This window comes from Aquila chrysaetos, chromosome 24 (assembly GCF_900496995.4).
Source record: "Aquila chrysaetos chrysaetos chromosome 24, bAquChr1.4, whole genome shotgun sequence".
In the NCBI taxonomy this organism is placed as follows: domain Eukaryota; kingdom Metazoa; phylum Chordata; class Aves; order Accipitriformes; family Accipitridae; genus Aquila; species Aquila chrysaetos.
Genome location: NC_044027.1, coordinates 11,442,336 through 11,457,630, shown reverse-complemented (window position 1 = coordinate 11,457,630; position 15,295 = coordinate 11,442,336). Strand labels below are relative to the sequence as shown.

Here is a 15,295-nt window from a genome sequence, read left to right as displayed (position 1 = left end):
TTCTGGCACTGGACAGGCCTGAGGCAGCTGGAGAGGGAGATTTTATTTTTGCCTTTGTTGAAAATTTATATTTTTCACAGCTGTCAAGAATCTAAATCAATTGCAGTTTTACAGAAAAGATAAACTCCCTCACCCAGACAATCTCTATCCCAGCCTTTAGATCTGCACCACAGGACATATTTCATATTTTTTATTAAGTACATATTGGATTTATAGAAGAGAGTAAAAAAGATTAAAGATGAATTCTTACAGACCAAGCACAGGTCTGGGAGGGCTATTATGACAGGAAATTATGACCATTATTTATTTATTTTTGCTTTTTTCCATTGCAAGTCAACTTTAAACTGTCGGCTAATGTCTTTTTTTCTCGTGAGATTTTTTTTGGTCAATGAATTCTGTCAATACACTGTAGGGGCTGAATTTAAATTGTTTTGCTCAGGCATGATGTTGACAATTAGCTTAACGAAGTGACAGAAGAACTCATCAGGGCTTTGGGCGAGCCCCAGTCCTCTTGCAGAAGGTTCTTCTCAGCACTCTGGAGCTCTCCCCTTGTTCTCTGCTCCCTCCCATGGCAACACCAAGGGAAGCTGTGAAAATACTCATTTAGGGAAGGATTAGCTATACTGCAACCTTATTTCACTCCAGCAGTGGCATGAGGGCTAATGTTTCCCACCAGCAACCCATACTGTTGCACAATCAGAAGCAAACAGAGTTACTGTGGGGCTAGTGCAGGAGTAGGGGGTTGCGGTACTACAAAGTGATAGAAATCACATCAGCGTGGGCACTAGTCAAGGCTGGGGTTAATATCTACCTTTGGTTTTGCCAGAAGATGTTGCCCTGGGGAATGCTCACTGGCAGGCGTTTACAGCATCTTCTGTTTTGGGTGCTGCCAGCACGAGCCCATGGAGATGGGGCTGGAGGCAAGTCAGAGTGGAAATGGCTTCACTTCCAGCCTAGCTCAGCAGGAGACTGGATGTGTGTCAGTGCCAGTCCCTGGGAAGGGAAGTTTGCTCACACTTCTTTCAGAGCAGCTGCGGAGCTGGATGTCGTAATAAAATGTTTACTAACTGAAGTAGGGCAGCCAGCTCCAACTTCTTGGTCTGACCATGGAGCCTCTCTCAGCTATGGAGACAGGTGACTATAAAGAGATGTTAATATCTAGGTTTTGGGGTAATGTATTTTTGAACATGGAAAAGCCTCCCTGACTGATGGCTTCAGTTGTAATTCAGCTCTCATAGTATGCTTTAGAATAATAAACACTGTATTTTGCTCTTCTTGTTGAGGTTTACATTTGCCATGTCTTTTTTGTTTTGCTCAACGTGGGGTTGGGTAATATAAAAACTGGCTGAAACAGCCTTTCACAAAGACTGAACTTGGCTGAATCTGGACTTCACTTCCAGCCTAGGAAGGTCCGGACAAGCTGGAGAAATATCTAGAAAACTTGTGAGAAACCCTGCTCTTGTAAGATGACCAGATCAAGTGTGCAGCCCGAGGGAGGTTTGTGCAGTTAAGAGAAGTACATACAAACTCAGTCGGTGCCTTCTGAACCTTTTGAGGCTCATCTGACATTTTGCAAGGAACACAGATCCAGTGGCACTACAGGTATCAGGGCAATGAGTCATTTGGGAGGTTGCACAGCTTCATCTGGATCCCTGGGTTCCAGCAGCCATACGCAGCAACCTAGTTATGAAACATGCAGGGCAATCTGCAGGATAGTGAACTCTTTCCAGTTCCACTCAAATGAACATTAGAAATACAATCTCTCAGCAGTTTGCTCTTTTGCACATTGGTAGAGAAAAATAGCAACAAATTTTAACTACAGTCTGTGAGGAAAATTAATTGAACACTTACTAAGTAACGAACTAAGGATCAGAACTTAAAAGGCTAAGGTTAAAAATTCACTTCTGTCTAGCACCCCTGCACCTATCCCCCCCAATCTTCTTCGCAAAGTGCTCCCATGGAGTGAATGCCCTGTAAAGTAGCTTCACTTAAAAGGTGAAATACTTTCAGCTTGACATCATCTACAAATACCATAATGTGCTTTGGGTTTATAACCTAATATTTTCCTGGTTGTGAGCCAGTATCTGGGAATCGTGAAATACTTTTTTTCCCCTGACTATATATTAGAGGAATGATAAGAAATCAGAACAGAGCTTAAAGCATATTTGTCTTTCCTTCTTAGCGCCTCAAAAGAATGCTTTACAAAGAAGAAACATCTTTATCACTCACCTAGATGCATCAAGGCTTCCTTGTCCCAGGGCCAAGTTGCCACTCCAGCCAGCTCTTCCTCGGAGGAATTGGCAAAGAAGATGTTGAGGTGTGTGGATCCATCCAGTTTGAGTATGTTCTTTAGTTCATTGACATCTAAGTATGCTCTGTAGAAAAAGAAAAGCCTTTTTTTTCTAAAGGTGACACAAAAAGCAACAAAGTATTGAAGAAGTGCTGCAATCCAGGCTGAGATCTTACAATATCCTGCGTATCAGTCACCTGAAATATTTTAATAACCCACTCCCAAACTTCAATTACTTCCATTCATATAGCGAATCTCATCTAAGGACTTCAGGCCATTGATTAACGAAGGCCACAAAATCCAAGGTAAATACATAAAGCTGTCCATATTCCTAAGATAAGTATAGGAATCTATTTATTATGAATGTAATTAACGATGTATTGTGGTCAGTAAATCTTTTTATATCAGCAGTTACCTTGCACATTTCCTCTAAGCTGTTTATTATTGTTACCTCTAATTTTCCTTCACAATAACAAGTTTCACATCTTCAGGCTGGTGCAACAACTAACACCAGCTCACAAAGTTACTCCTTTAGCACCAGTGGCAGTCACCTGTGCTGAGATGCACACAGTCCAACCCTAACATAGGGTGGTTGTTTGGGAATTGCTATTTCCAGCAAGCAAAGTTATGCCAAGAGATCTCCTTGCAAGAGATCTCTGCAGGACCGATACCATACCATGACGTGAATTCCTAAGGCTCCTTAGGTCCCGGCCCCTCCCAGGTGAGCAACGAATCTTCATAACTTTTGGGATGTCTGAAGGTTACAGAGCAATCTGCTTGCAGGGAAGCAAAGCCAATCTCTTAGGCTTGATGGCTGTTGGAAGTACTTTTTGCACTCCTCTAAAGGAGTAGACTTTATCAATACTGGAATACAGGAGCTACTTGCCAAAGTGTGTACCATGATGCCACACTGCTTTCAGTGGCACCATGATGCTCTAACTCAAAATAAAGCTAGAGAAAGTGAAGCATAAGAGTAAACCCATTGGTTCTCCGTTTCTAGCTCACATTGTCTTCTGATAATAAAGTGTTGCGCTAACACAAGATCTAAACCACGGATAAGTTGTACTATCTTCACTTGACATGTGGAAACAACAGAGAGAGATATCTCACTGAGTCAAGCATGGTTGACTAGCTTGTAAGGAAAGGACACCATGATGGTCTTGAGCAGGTTGATTCCTGCTTCCTAAAGTCCCCCTTTCCCTATGTGTATGGGTGTGTATAGGGCTCACGTAACTCTCACAAACCAAACACACATTCAGTAAGTAGGGTTCCTTGCATACTTTGCAAGGCTTTCGTTCCCAGAAGGGTGAAGAAAAAAATAGGGGAGTTGGCTCAGCACCAAGATCTTTCTGTCCTTCCCTGGAGGACTCCCCAGTGGAAAACACATTCATATTTCCACAATAGCTTCCCCTGCCACTTGCTGAAGTCATTGCCTCCAAAATAGTTCACGGCTGGGTGTCCCCAGGCCCTCGCTGACTCATGGAGGAAGACGTGCTCTTTGGGGACACCAGTGGAAGGGTATGTTTCCATTCCATACAGTGTTTATCTTCCAATCAAATGTGGATGACATCCTGAAGGACAGGTCAGCACTGTGACCCTTTACACATTTCTCATCTCTCCCCTGTTCCCAACACATCTATGGAAAATACGCAGATCTTCCCCTTAGCTCCTCCAGCTTGTTCTGCATGTATCCGCACAATGTTCTGAGACAGTGCATAATCTATTTCCAGGATCTTTTTTGTGCATTTGAAAACATCTTTTCCAAACATGGGCTCATACTTATACACGTCCACAAGCAATAGTTTGAAATTATATGAGAGCTTATATGCATTTCCAAATGAAAATGTAAATGCATCAGGGGAATATGTGACGGAGGATGAGTGCATGTGAAGGGGACGATGTGTATGTCTGCACGTATGGCAGCATCAGTAAAAGAGAGTGAGCAAAAGTGTAAAAGAGAATGTGGGAGTGATGTGATACTTCATGCAAGAGAGAAAAGGACAGAAACAGAAGCACTGAGTACCTCTAAGTAGAAAAACGTTTGTGTGTTTTGTATCACAGTGGGAAGGAAAGGCCCACTGTCTGTATTGAGACTGAAGTTGTTGACTCTGGATGCAGATGCTTTATGGCCTATGCAAATCCCTGTAGGAGTAACTATAATCAAACTCCCCTCCTGAGATTACCATTTTTATACTCGCTCTTCTCTTATGGTTTCAAATAATCTAAACTAATATTTCTTTATTCTTAGCTGTCTCTTTGCTTATTGTTTACAAAATCCAATCCCCATTTATATCCTCAGTGCATGGCCAGAATCGCGCTGTCTCTTGCATACAGGCTATGTGCTTCAACATCCAGGCTGTTTCGTACATGGATTATTACTGCAGACAACATCCAGAGCAGACAGCATTTAACTAATTGGCCAGTGATGTCAGTGCATCACCAAGACTGAACTCATGTCTTACGTGAATCCACCGTACTAAGTCAATTGGACTTGGTTTTGTAGTAGTTCTCTGACTGCTACTTCTCTGCTAGCCAACAGAAGTCTGAAAATGAGCAGAATCATAGAACACCAGGTTGGAAGGGACCTCAAGGATCAAATGGTGTAAGAACAGAATGCTAAGAGAATTTTTAGCAAAGGGTCTGCAAAGGAATAGGTGTAAACAGATCATGCTTGGGAGGAAGTAAATGCAAAACCCCTTTGTAAAAGCAGTCAGCAACCCCCAACACATAAACATGCTCAAGCATTTAGCTCAGGCAAATCCCTTGTAAGTGTGTGAACATGTGCCTGCATGTGCGTGCATGAACAGGGGTGTGAGTGTGTAAGCAAGGGTTTGGATTGTGCACACATGCAAGACAGCCAAGAGTATGTATGCAAAGGAACCTGTGTGTGTGTGTGTGTGTGTGTGTGTGTGTAAGAGATAAAAACACGAGCTGGAATTCCATCCTCTCCTTCCTCCCCATGTTTCTAATAACCTCCCATCCCTATCCATCATCACCACATTCCTACACTCAAGGAGACATAAATTAACTACTTTTGCAGTTCATGTCCAACTACGTAGCCGCAGGCAGCAGACCCAACAGTTACCAGGTCAAAACAGTTTTCAGTTATTGTGTTGGACTAGGCTGACTCCCCCCTGCTGCTGCGGCTGCTTTGTTATCAGCCCAGACTATCTGACCCAACGCAATCTGCGAGCGTTGCTTACACTTCTCAAGGTTATGTGGGTCCCCTGATAGAGGACATAATGTCTGTCACATGGGCTCGTGCCAAAGAGAGCCAAAAAGCCCAGCCTTTCCAGAACTGCCAAACTCGCATTTCAAAGACATGAGTGCAGTCTTGGAAAGGGATCAAAGCCTTTCCAACTGTCATTAGAATATTTCCTTTATGCATCTCTCCGTGAGTGCCAGCAACATATTTCATAAAATTCATTGGCTCGAGATGGTACCTCCAATATAAACCTGAATGGGGGAACTGTCAGGGCAAGCCTATGTGGAAAACAAAACAAAACCCAAAGCACAACAAAACACGTGTAATTCCTGTAATGGAAAAAACATATGATGCTGTGAGCGTGCCTTGCTCAAGAAAGCCTAATGAGCCTATTAGTGCATCATAAAAGGTCTGGAATCTGGTTTAGACATAGAAATTCTATGGGCTGTTTAAGGCCATTTAGGACACCAAATCATATCAGGCAATGTGCACGTTCCCACCCAGATCTTTTCATCAACTTATTTGTCCAATGCACAGCTTCAGTTTTCTTTTTTGCTCCACAGCAGTGTAAATAGCCCTCTGAAACTGTACTGTACAGCAGCTTGCCCTTACCCAGTAAGCACCAGACCTCAATCAGTAATATGTATCCCGTACGGTGCTCCAGTTTCAGTCTAATGGAATCTTTAGCTCATCCAGCAGTGTCTCGCGACCGCCCAACCCGCCACGCAGCCTGCCCCATCGGTCACACGAGCCATTATCCCCGTGCCTGTCTCATCTGTCAAGCCCTGGTTTCCTGTCCATTTGGGTTGTGGCTTCACTGCAGCAGGACTTGTCCCCAGGCAGCGAGGTGAAGCCCCCAGCCAGCAGCCCCACCTGCCCACAGGGGCCACCGCGAGGAGCTCCCTTCTGCTGGCCCTCAGGTCCAAAGCCAAATCCAGCCACAAATCTCTGCCGCTTAGCTACAAACACATTTGACAATGGCTTTTAAACTTGGCTGGTATCAGGTCTAATCGTATTAAAAATCGTAGCCTTGGTGACTAGAGTCGAGCAGTTTTGTAACTGGGTTGGAAACTCTTCCTCCCCCATTTTCTTCCAGGTCAGAGAATGGCTTTCCTGTGTTTCCCTAATGCGGCTGGGGTGCAGCCTCTTGCACTCGTGGTTGTTTTTGCAAGGAACAGAGAGCCTTCCAGCCCTTATTGTCAGGAAACGTTTTCTACTGTTTGCTCTGAGTTATTCTCTATTTGACTTTGTTTTGTTTTTTTTCCTTCAAAGACAAGTGTCGCTTTACAGCAAGAAAACAAACAGGGTACTTAAGGGATTATGTGCAAGACCCCACCCAAACACAGAGCAGGAACTTTGCTATCTGCTCACTATGGAGTATGGTCTCCATCTGACTGACGAGTTTGTTAGGAATAAAAGGCACTGCATTTCATCATCTGAAACAAACAAACAAACAAAAACCCAAAACCGCCAGCATCTTCTGAATGGGGAAGTCAGCCTCCAAAAGTCTCCATTTTATCTCTTGACATACAATGTCCTATCCTTTACCTAGTGGGTTCAGCATATGGCAGGACAGAGTAAATCTGCTGGAATCACAGGGACCCAGTACATCACTCTCCTTCCTAAGACTCCTTGTTTCCACTTTCATTTGGTGCTCTCAAAAGAGCTGTCAGCTCAGGTTAAACCATGGTATACAGTTTAGCAGACAAAAAGAAAGCTTTTCTGGACAGCCCTGGCAACACTCGCCAGCAGCCTGTGACAGATCCAGGTGTGGTTCCCAACATGGTGTGGCTGATATGTCTCAGTGGTGTTCCCTTTGTCCCTCCAGCTCTGATCTCGGCCCTAAGATTGACACTAACTCATTAGAGCAGCAAAGACCACAGAAGTCGGTGTGTGGGCAGACACTTACCAACTGTCCATCCCACTTTTTCAAGCAATATGGGGGCCCAAGATTTTGGGGTGCAGTGTCCACCTAGAGATTTTCAATATCTCCAGTGAACAGCAAGGACGGTTTTGAGATAAATGATGTTCTTCCTGAAGATAATGGCAAGAGCCATGACTTCAACAGCACTGAAAGCTGACCTTGAAATGGGGCCATTTGGCAGACGCGCACAATTGTAATTTAGCTTTTCCCCCTGTGATTTCTCAGTCTTGGGTGGTTAGACATGGAACTTTCCTTTTGGAGACACAGTATTGATGCCAGCGTATAAGCTGCCTTTTGTCTTCTGTCATAGAGTCACAGAAAAACAAGTCTGGAAAGGATGTCCAGAGACCATCACTGCCAGCCCTCCACTCCAAAGCAGGGGCATCTCTATATGTCACGCTAAGCCGATTTTTATCTAGCTCATACTTAAGACCACACATGACAAGGACTCTGCCACTGCCCCAGCAACCTGCAGCCCATGTTTCAATACCTTTATGGTCAGGAAGTTTTTCTGAAGGTCTACCTGAATCCTTTTTGCTGCAACAGATATGCATGACTATTTATGCCATTCCCCACAGACAAGGAGATTAGATGATACCCTTCTGCTTTACCAAACCTATTACTTATTTGAAAGCTTATTGTATCTCCTGTAAACCATCTCATTTTTAGGCTAAAACCACCTTATTTCTTCAGCCTCTCCCCACTGGTTATATTTTTTAAGACCTCTGGTCATTTCTGATGCTCTCATCTGCACTCTCCACATCTTTCTCAAAGGCAGGTCATCAAAAGAAGACACAGTCCTCAAGCTGAGAGCTTATCAGTGCCATGTAACTGCTACATTTATCCTGTCTATCACCTCCAACCTGACATAAAGTACACAGTAGAGATTTCAGACCTACAAACATTTCTAACATTTTTTTCTTCTTTTTTGCCTAAAGTGCTACAGGTCTATCAAAAACCTGAACAAAAAAAGGCAACCTACAAACTCTCTCTAGCAGTGGAATTGCAATAAAATTTTTGTCTGACCTGATGTTAAAGATCTGCCTTTGCCGGCAAATTTAATTTTGCTCCTCGTTTCAGACGGATTGCCATAAATCATGTGAAGCAGGAAGCGTGCCTCATCTACATTTAGTTTAGTGTTAATTTAAGACACTGGTGTAAGTGTAGTAAAAGTCATGATAATTTATTGATAAAGGTATAAATCTTTCAGTGATTGGGACAGAGCCTGAAATAGAGTGGAGCCAGATTATTACAAGTGAAAGGCTTCAGGTCCCAATTTAGATCCAGATCACTGCCTGTGTTCACACTGAAATCCAAATGTGTAACTGTAATTCCGACCGCATCCAAACCAGGCATTCACTAGGTCATGTCCACAAGTATAAATTGCCAGCACTGTCAGCACATGTAAGCTTGGCAGCTTTTAAAGAATTTTGGTTTATCCACTGCAGCAAAATGTCCTCTACAGCCCCCAAATCTGATCTCCCATTACAAGAAAGGAGGAATTTTTTGGCAAAAAAAATAATAATGATAAGGATCCAAGAAAAGACACTTAGAATAACTGTTCGAATATAAACCCAGCTTCTTGGGTAGGTTTGGTAGTCTGTGCTGAACTCTGTATCACTCTCTGTGACACTGCTAATGCATTCAGGTTAGCTGGTTAAAGGTGGACGAGGATTTTTTAAATCAGTGGCAGGTCCTATGATTAAGACTGACCCTAAGCAACACATATTACAAAATGAAAGCCCACATGGCTACAAAAGTCTGCGTGTTCGTTGATCCTATGGTGCCCTCTTTTCCAAACTGAATTAATTCTACCATTATGCTAGTGACTTAGGCTTTACTCACTCTATGAAAACAAAAAATTACTAAAAAGAAAATTATAGATAGAAAATAAGAGTTTTCCTGTGTAAAATAGGGGGATCCTTTGGGTCTGGGTTTTCCTTATCCTGCAACAGACTGAGAGCAGCTTCTTGGTCAAAACTAGGGAATTTTTACAACTGTCAAGTCATCAGTTTCATTCCATTTGCTTTGAAATGCTGGCTTTCCAGCAGGACAGTCCTAGAAATAAGCACATTTCTACTGTAACATTTTGCACTATAAGTCTATAGGACAGCAAGGAAAAAAACCACCCCATACATAAAGGAAATTATTTGCTACTAAGTTCTAAAAATCAGTATTTTCATCTATAGAACCCTAATGGCGCACCTCTGCTCAGCCCTATCTGACTTTCTCATAAAAGACCTCTAATAAACGATACAGCTTTATTTCATGCAATTCCGTATAGATAACTTCTGGATATTGTAAATGCAGTATCTACTTAGCAGGCTGAACCACAGCAACGGGTTGGAATAAACCTGATGGTCAGACTACTCCAAACCTAGCTCTGGGTCCTCTTTTGGTTTGGTTCATGTGAGCTTGCACTTTGAGCCAACTTCTGTTCTCAGTGGGCTGCACACGAGTATCAGCTCTGACTGTGATGTATTTGCTCCAGTGTAAATCTAGAGTTAGTCAGAGCAAAGTTTGATTCTCAAAGTGCAGCTTCAGGTTCAAATCCAAAATCTCAAAGGAAACCTCCGTTGAAACGACCAATTTTTGCCCAATTTCTGGCCAACGCAACTTGCTTTTTTAAGGAGGGAGGCGGGTTTCCTCAGATCTCCACACAGATTCTCTCAAAGGTTTGTAAATCCTTGCCAAATCCTTCACAAACTTGGGCTGAGATTCAGAAATACAGTGAAAACAGATTTTTTTTCTCCCCCCCCCCTCCCGCCCCCGGCACTTTTGCTGCTGGTTCTGGCCAGGATAAGAAAGAGTAGAGGCTCAGGGAAAAAGAATAGAGAAAAAGATGATGTAAAAATGTTCAAACGTCAAACATGTTCTGTCTGAGCTCTGGGCAAAAGTTTGGGGTGGTTGTTAATGTACATAAAATTATTTGTTCCCTCTCTCCCTTTATCCTCCCAGGCTTTACTGCCTACTGCTTATACCAGAGACCCCAACTTTATATAACCTTTATGTAGGTTTATAAAGAGTTGCAGTGCTACAGAGCATAAATATGTGATCACCCAGTCTCCTTCAATTGAAAGGTCTATGTCCAAGAGCTGAGCAACATTTGAGTTCACTCGTGCAGCAAGAACTGAAAAGACCCGTTTCCTTGCACGACCATAAAAAATAATTATGCTAACCAACTACACAGAACTAGGAAAAGATATGCTGGCTGGCCAACTTGCAGGAAGAAAAAAGAAAACAAAGGGAAAGCCTTGGCAAAGAGAATTGTGATCTTACTGTACAATTAACTTCTGAGACAGTGAGTAGGATTAAAGCATGGAACATTTCAAGACACATCTCTTTAAAACAGCAAAGCATTATGAAGCATATATGCACATTTCACAGGCCTTTGAAATCAGCAACACTGGCAGGTTTATTTGTTTTGGTTGTCTCTTTTTCTTTCTTTTACTACTTTGGGATTTTTTTTTCTCTCTCCTTTTCAAGACTAGAGCCAAATGACCCATGAGAAATGTACTGTAATTTGTCTCTTATCCATCCCTCATCTCTATCTGATATTCCCTCTGCCCTGGTTACCCTGATGTTTTTCCAGACTCTACAGGCTGAACCATTGTAACAAGGAGAAAAGTCAAACGATAAAGAAAGAAGTGGCGTAAGGATATTTTCAGGAACCCGGTCTGTTAAAACAGATTTCCTTTGCTGCTTTTCCGAAAACCCCTTTTGGCTGCAGCAAACCTCATTCACGTATACTCAAGAATTTAAATCAGTATAGGAAGGTATATACATATTTTAGGCTATTTTAACCATCAGTTATACTGCTTGGCACTTCCACAGTGCTTCCCCTCTGGGCCTCAAAATGCTTCCTAAACATGAAGAGAAAAATTCCACTCTGGTCAAAGCCCTGACACAAGCCCTCTGCACCGCTCCAAATGCTGTCCAAGGGCTTAAGTGATACTCAAGTGGGACAAGGACCCTTGCGCTGGGCCTCCCCTCAAGAAATTTTACCATGATTGAAGAAGCCATGAAATCGGCAAATGGAATAATTTTCCTTGTCTTCCGAATGGGAAAATTGAGGTAGAGAAATACAATAATTTGTTCAAAGTAACAAAATCATTCAGTGTGACAGCTAGGATTAGAAACTCGATCTCTTGAGCCTATGTTCTGCGATAATATGGATCACCTTTCTTTTAAATAAGTGGTGGCTTGTGTTACTGATCCTTTAAGTTTTCTGGTGGCCACTAATCATCTTTTACAAGCCTTCGCTCTTATTTTACAATCTTTTACTCCTATTTTACAATCTCCAAAAAAGTCCTAAAGGTCCGGTGCTCAGCAGATGGGAAGTCAGAGCTCCCTACAATAAGCTGGTCCTTCCTGAATCCGTCCGCTTCACTGTTTCTGAAGACAATGTAGCACATTTACTTCACAAACAGATTTTCTTGTGGAACCAGGGCTCTGCTTTGAATGAGTGAGCAGCCACCATTCTAATAATATTTGGCATTTACATACCACCTCTCATCCCAAAGCTTCCAAGAACAACCAACAGATACGTGCATAGCACACTGCACAATAGTTCAAGTAAAGGACATTTTGGTTTCAGTCACCAGAACAAACCTGATTTTTTTATGAAAAGCACCAGAGACCAGGAATGCAGCCTGTCATCACTCCTTTGAATCAGGTCAAGAGGTAGGTAGAGCCTCTGTTAATCAGACTGGAAGTTAGAGATCAAGAGGAAACTTGAAGCTTTGACACAGAATTTTCTTTAATTATACAAGTAGCTCATAGCAACTCTCTATATTAAAGTTGTCTAACAATTTCCACTACTAATATTCAACTCCAGCCTGTCTTTCTCATCTCCATCCTAGTGGCTGTGGGGTCAGGCTTGAGGTCACATTTGCAGCCTGCCCAAACAAGTGCCTTGCTGGTGGGACCTTTGGGAGTCGCTGTTGGAGTGACCCAAGTTTTGGCACTTCTGGAGTGCTGGGAAATGCTTTGTGTCCCCTCTTTAGAGTCGATGGAAAGCATGTGGTTACCCTACTGCCTGGATAGTGCTCTGTCCTGGGCTCCATCTACCTGTGCCATCTGCCCTTGCAGTAGGCAGGATGGGTCAGGACCCTGCCTGGGTGGGCTCCAATGGGTCACCTGCTGTGGGAATATTTGGGATTTTTAGGAAGCCAAACACAGGTCAGGGTAGGGAGCATTATGGCCTTGGGGTCCTCACAGTTAGATTGCAATTACTCACAGCTCCTGCAGAAGGGTGACACATGGCACCGTCCCTGCTGGGGTGTGCAGCTGGGACTTTAAGGGGCTGGTCCTTCAGTATCTTCCCCAATTAACACACAGTGAAAAATGCAGGATGAAAAAAGAACAAGATCAAATTCTTTGCTCCTTTCATCTCACTTTTTGACACTAATCCTCCCTGCACATAAACCCCGTGCCACAAAGTGAGATATACATTGCTATTGGAATGAAGAGCGATTTGGAATCAGGCCGACATCAGCAAAAGAATAAAATAAAATCATATATAACCACGAAGGACCTAGCATGTTTATTACAGATACTTCTGGGGTTGATGGGCCAAAATAACCAGTCCAAATATGTATCTTGCAAAACATCACTTTTGCTTTGGAGATGCCGCTTCTTTTCTGTTTTTGTTTTTACAAGTCATGGACTTCCAAATCTCATTTCTTAACCTCCTGGCAGGGTTGTGCGTAAAGTTGGTCCTGCTGCAGTGGGCAGATCATCAATGGCTTATGGTTAGGATAATCCCAATTTTCCTCTTTTCTGAGAAAGAAATGTAAACCTGATTCAAATGAGACTGGTTGAAATTTCCTCTTATTTCATCTTATGCAGGAAAAGGTAGGAGACACCAAAGTGAGATCACAAAGAACGTAGTCTGGTGATAGAGACTTCAATTCAGGGAAACCAAGAAAAGCTTGTGCCGTGGTGCTAAGCGCCCCACATTTTCAAAGTTCATGAGATTTTTTCCTCCCTGTTGCAACAAAGAAGAACTACTATTTACGGTTTTTTGTTTTCTGGGGTTCTTTTCAGGGGGTAATGATGGATCGTACCAGTAAGTCTTTATCTTCAACAGTGAAGTCTTGAACACATTTTTAAGACAGAAAAGAAAATTGAATAGTCAGATCCAAAGAACCACTAAATAGTACGAGATCTACGAAAGCTGGTTACTCTTGTTCTTTCCCAGCAGTGAAGAGATTACAAGGAAACAGAAAATGTCAGTCACTGAAACAGAAATCTCACATAAGAACATTTAGCTTTGAAGTTCTCAGAATCCACAGTAGATTGCCAGGTGATCTGGCAGAAACACCAACAGACCTGCAATGAAAATACTTCAGAGTTGCAGAAAGAAAATATTGTGGACCGTGTGTTTTCTTAATCCAACAATTTTTTTTTTTAATTTAATTTTTTTTTTTAATTTCTATTCCTGTTCACTAGGAAGACAGAAATAAAGGAAAAGAAAGAGCAGGAGAGGGGACTTAGTAGATCATGACTTTGTGAAGCAACTACTGTTGGGAGAAAAAACGTGGCAGCAATATCTGTAACAGATACTGCTAACATAATTAACTCACTGGCATCAAAATCCTGCCCCTCATTTCTCTCTGTTGAGCCAGAGACAAGCAGCAGGAAGACAGATGTAAACGTGCCTTTTCCAAACACTCAAGAACTTTCAGACTCTCTGGTTTTTAAACCTATGCAGGACCTGCAACTTCTGAATAGATACAAGGTAAAGCAAATACCATTGCACATGTGTGCTTCTAAGAGTGGACTTTTCTTGAACAGAAGGATATATCAAGCAGAAAAGGTCCTTTACCCTTTAAGGAAACAGTGGACAGCAGACACATCTAATGCCCAGGTTGGTAGTCAGATGGAAGGACATTTGTGTTGCCTCACATATGGATTTGCTAACATGTGTACCAGAAAACAGGCACTATCGGTCCAAAACATAAGGCTGATTGTAAGCATTCCCTGGAGGACACATTTCCCAAGACCCTACAAAATTGGACTGGCAGCTTATGAAACGTACAATACTGATCCAGCATGTAACAGTAAACTATAGGAAATCATACCCATATATTTGGCCTTCAGACATGAGTGCAGAAATTGCCTGTTTTGGCACCACAAGCCTGTGGATCCACTTGAATCAAAGACAGACGTCTAGCAAAGGGCTACGAGAATGCAAAGATCTGTTCTCCATTGTTGAATACTAACACAAGAGGGGGAAAACCCTTATTTTCCTTTATGGCAAATTTCTTGACCAACTTTTGCCACGAGTACGACCCCTATAGACGGGCCATGCAGTTTAATTTCCCCATAACATTTGCACCTTCTGTCACTCTATTTGCATATCTCAACCACACATCAACTTTCGCCCTGGTTTGCTGCAGTAATTTATTGGTAACATGTCACTAACAACTACCACAGGACTTAAGATCTTGATGACTACAAAACTAGCTTTGCAAAGGATCCAGCAAAAATTGCAGGTTGTCATTTTTGTCCACTGTTTCCCACACATAGACCCTGAATTATACAAACCCGCATTTATAAAACGTACGTTAGCATGAAATGTCTTGCAGCTCCCTGTCAAAGACAGAGGGGGGCTGTTACGAATTTCGTCACTTCCACAACTCCTCTGCTGCCAGCTCAAGTACATCTCAAGAACTTTGCAAAACCTGACATCCTGCCTTATTCAGTTGTGGGGGAAGAGAAGGCATCCTGGAACCACCTTTTGGATTACCTTCTCCTGATAGTTTTCTAGATCAAAAACTGGAAATGCTTCAGGTATTGTTCCCAGATGGATAAAAAAAGAACTTTGTGTCTGATGAAGACGAGGACAGCTAAAGGTTTGAGCCTGCATTTT

At 42.5% G+C, this 15,295-nt stretch overlaps 1 protein-coding gene across 1 annotated transcript in view; it reads right to left on the bottom strand.

The window, feature by feature from the left end:
• PAPPA (pappalysin 1) overlaps positions 1 to 15,295 on the bottom strand; it is a 181,704-nt gene that overhangs the window by 126,290 nt on the left and 40,119 nt on the right. Inside the window, exon 3 of the mRNA XM_030000700.1 lies at positions 2,230 to 2,375. Coding sequence (XP_029856560.1) covers positions 2,230 to 2,375 — 146 coding nt within the window. The remainder of the gene's footprint in view (positions 1 to 2,229; positions 2,376 to 15,295) is intronic.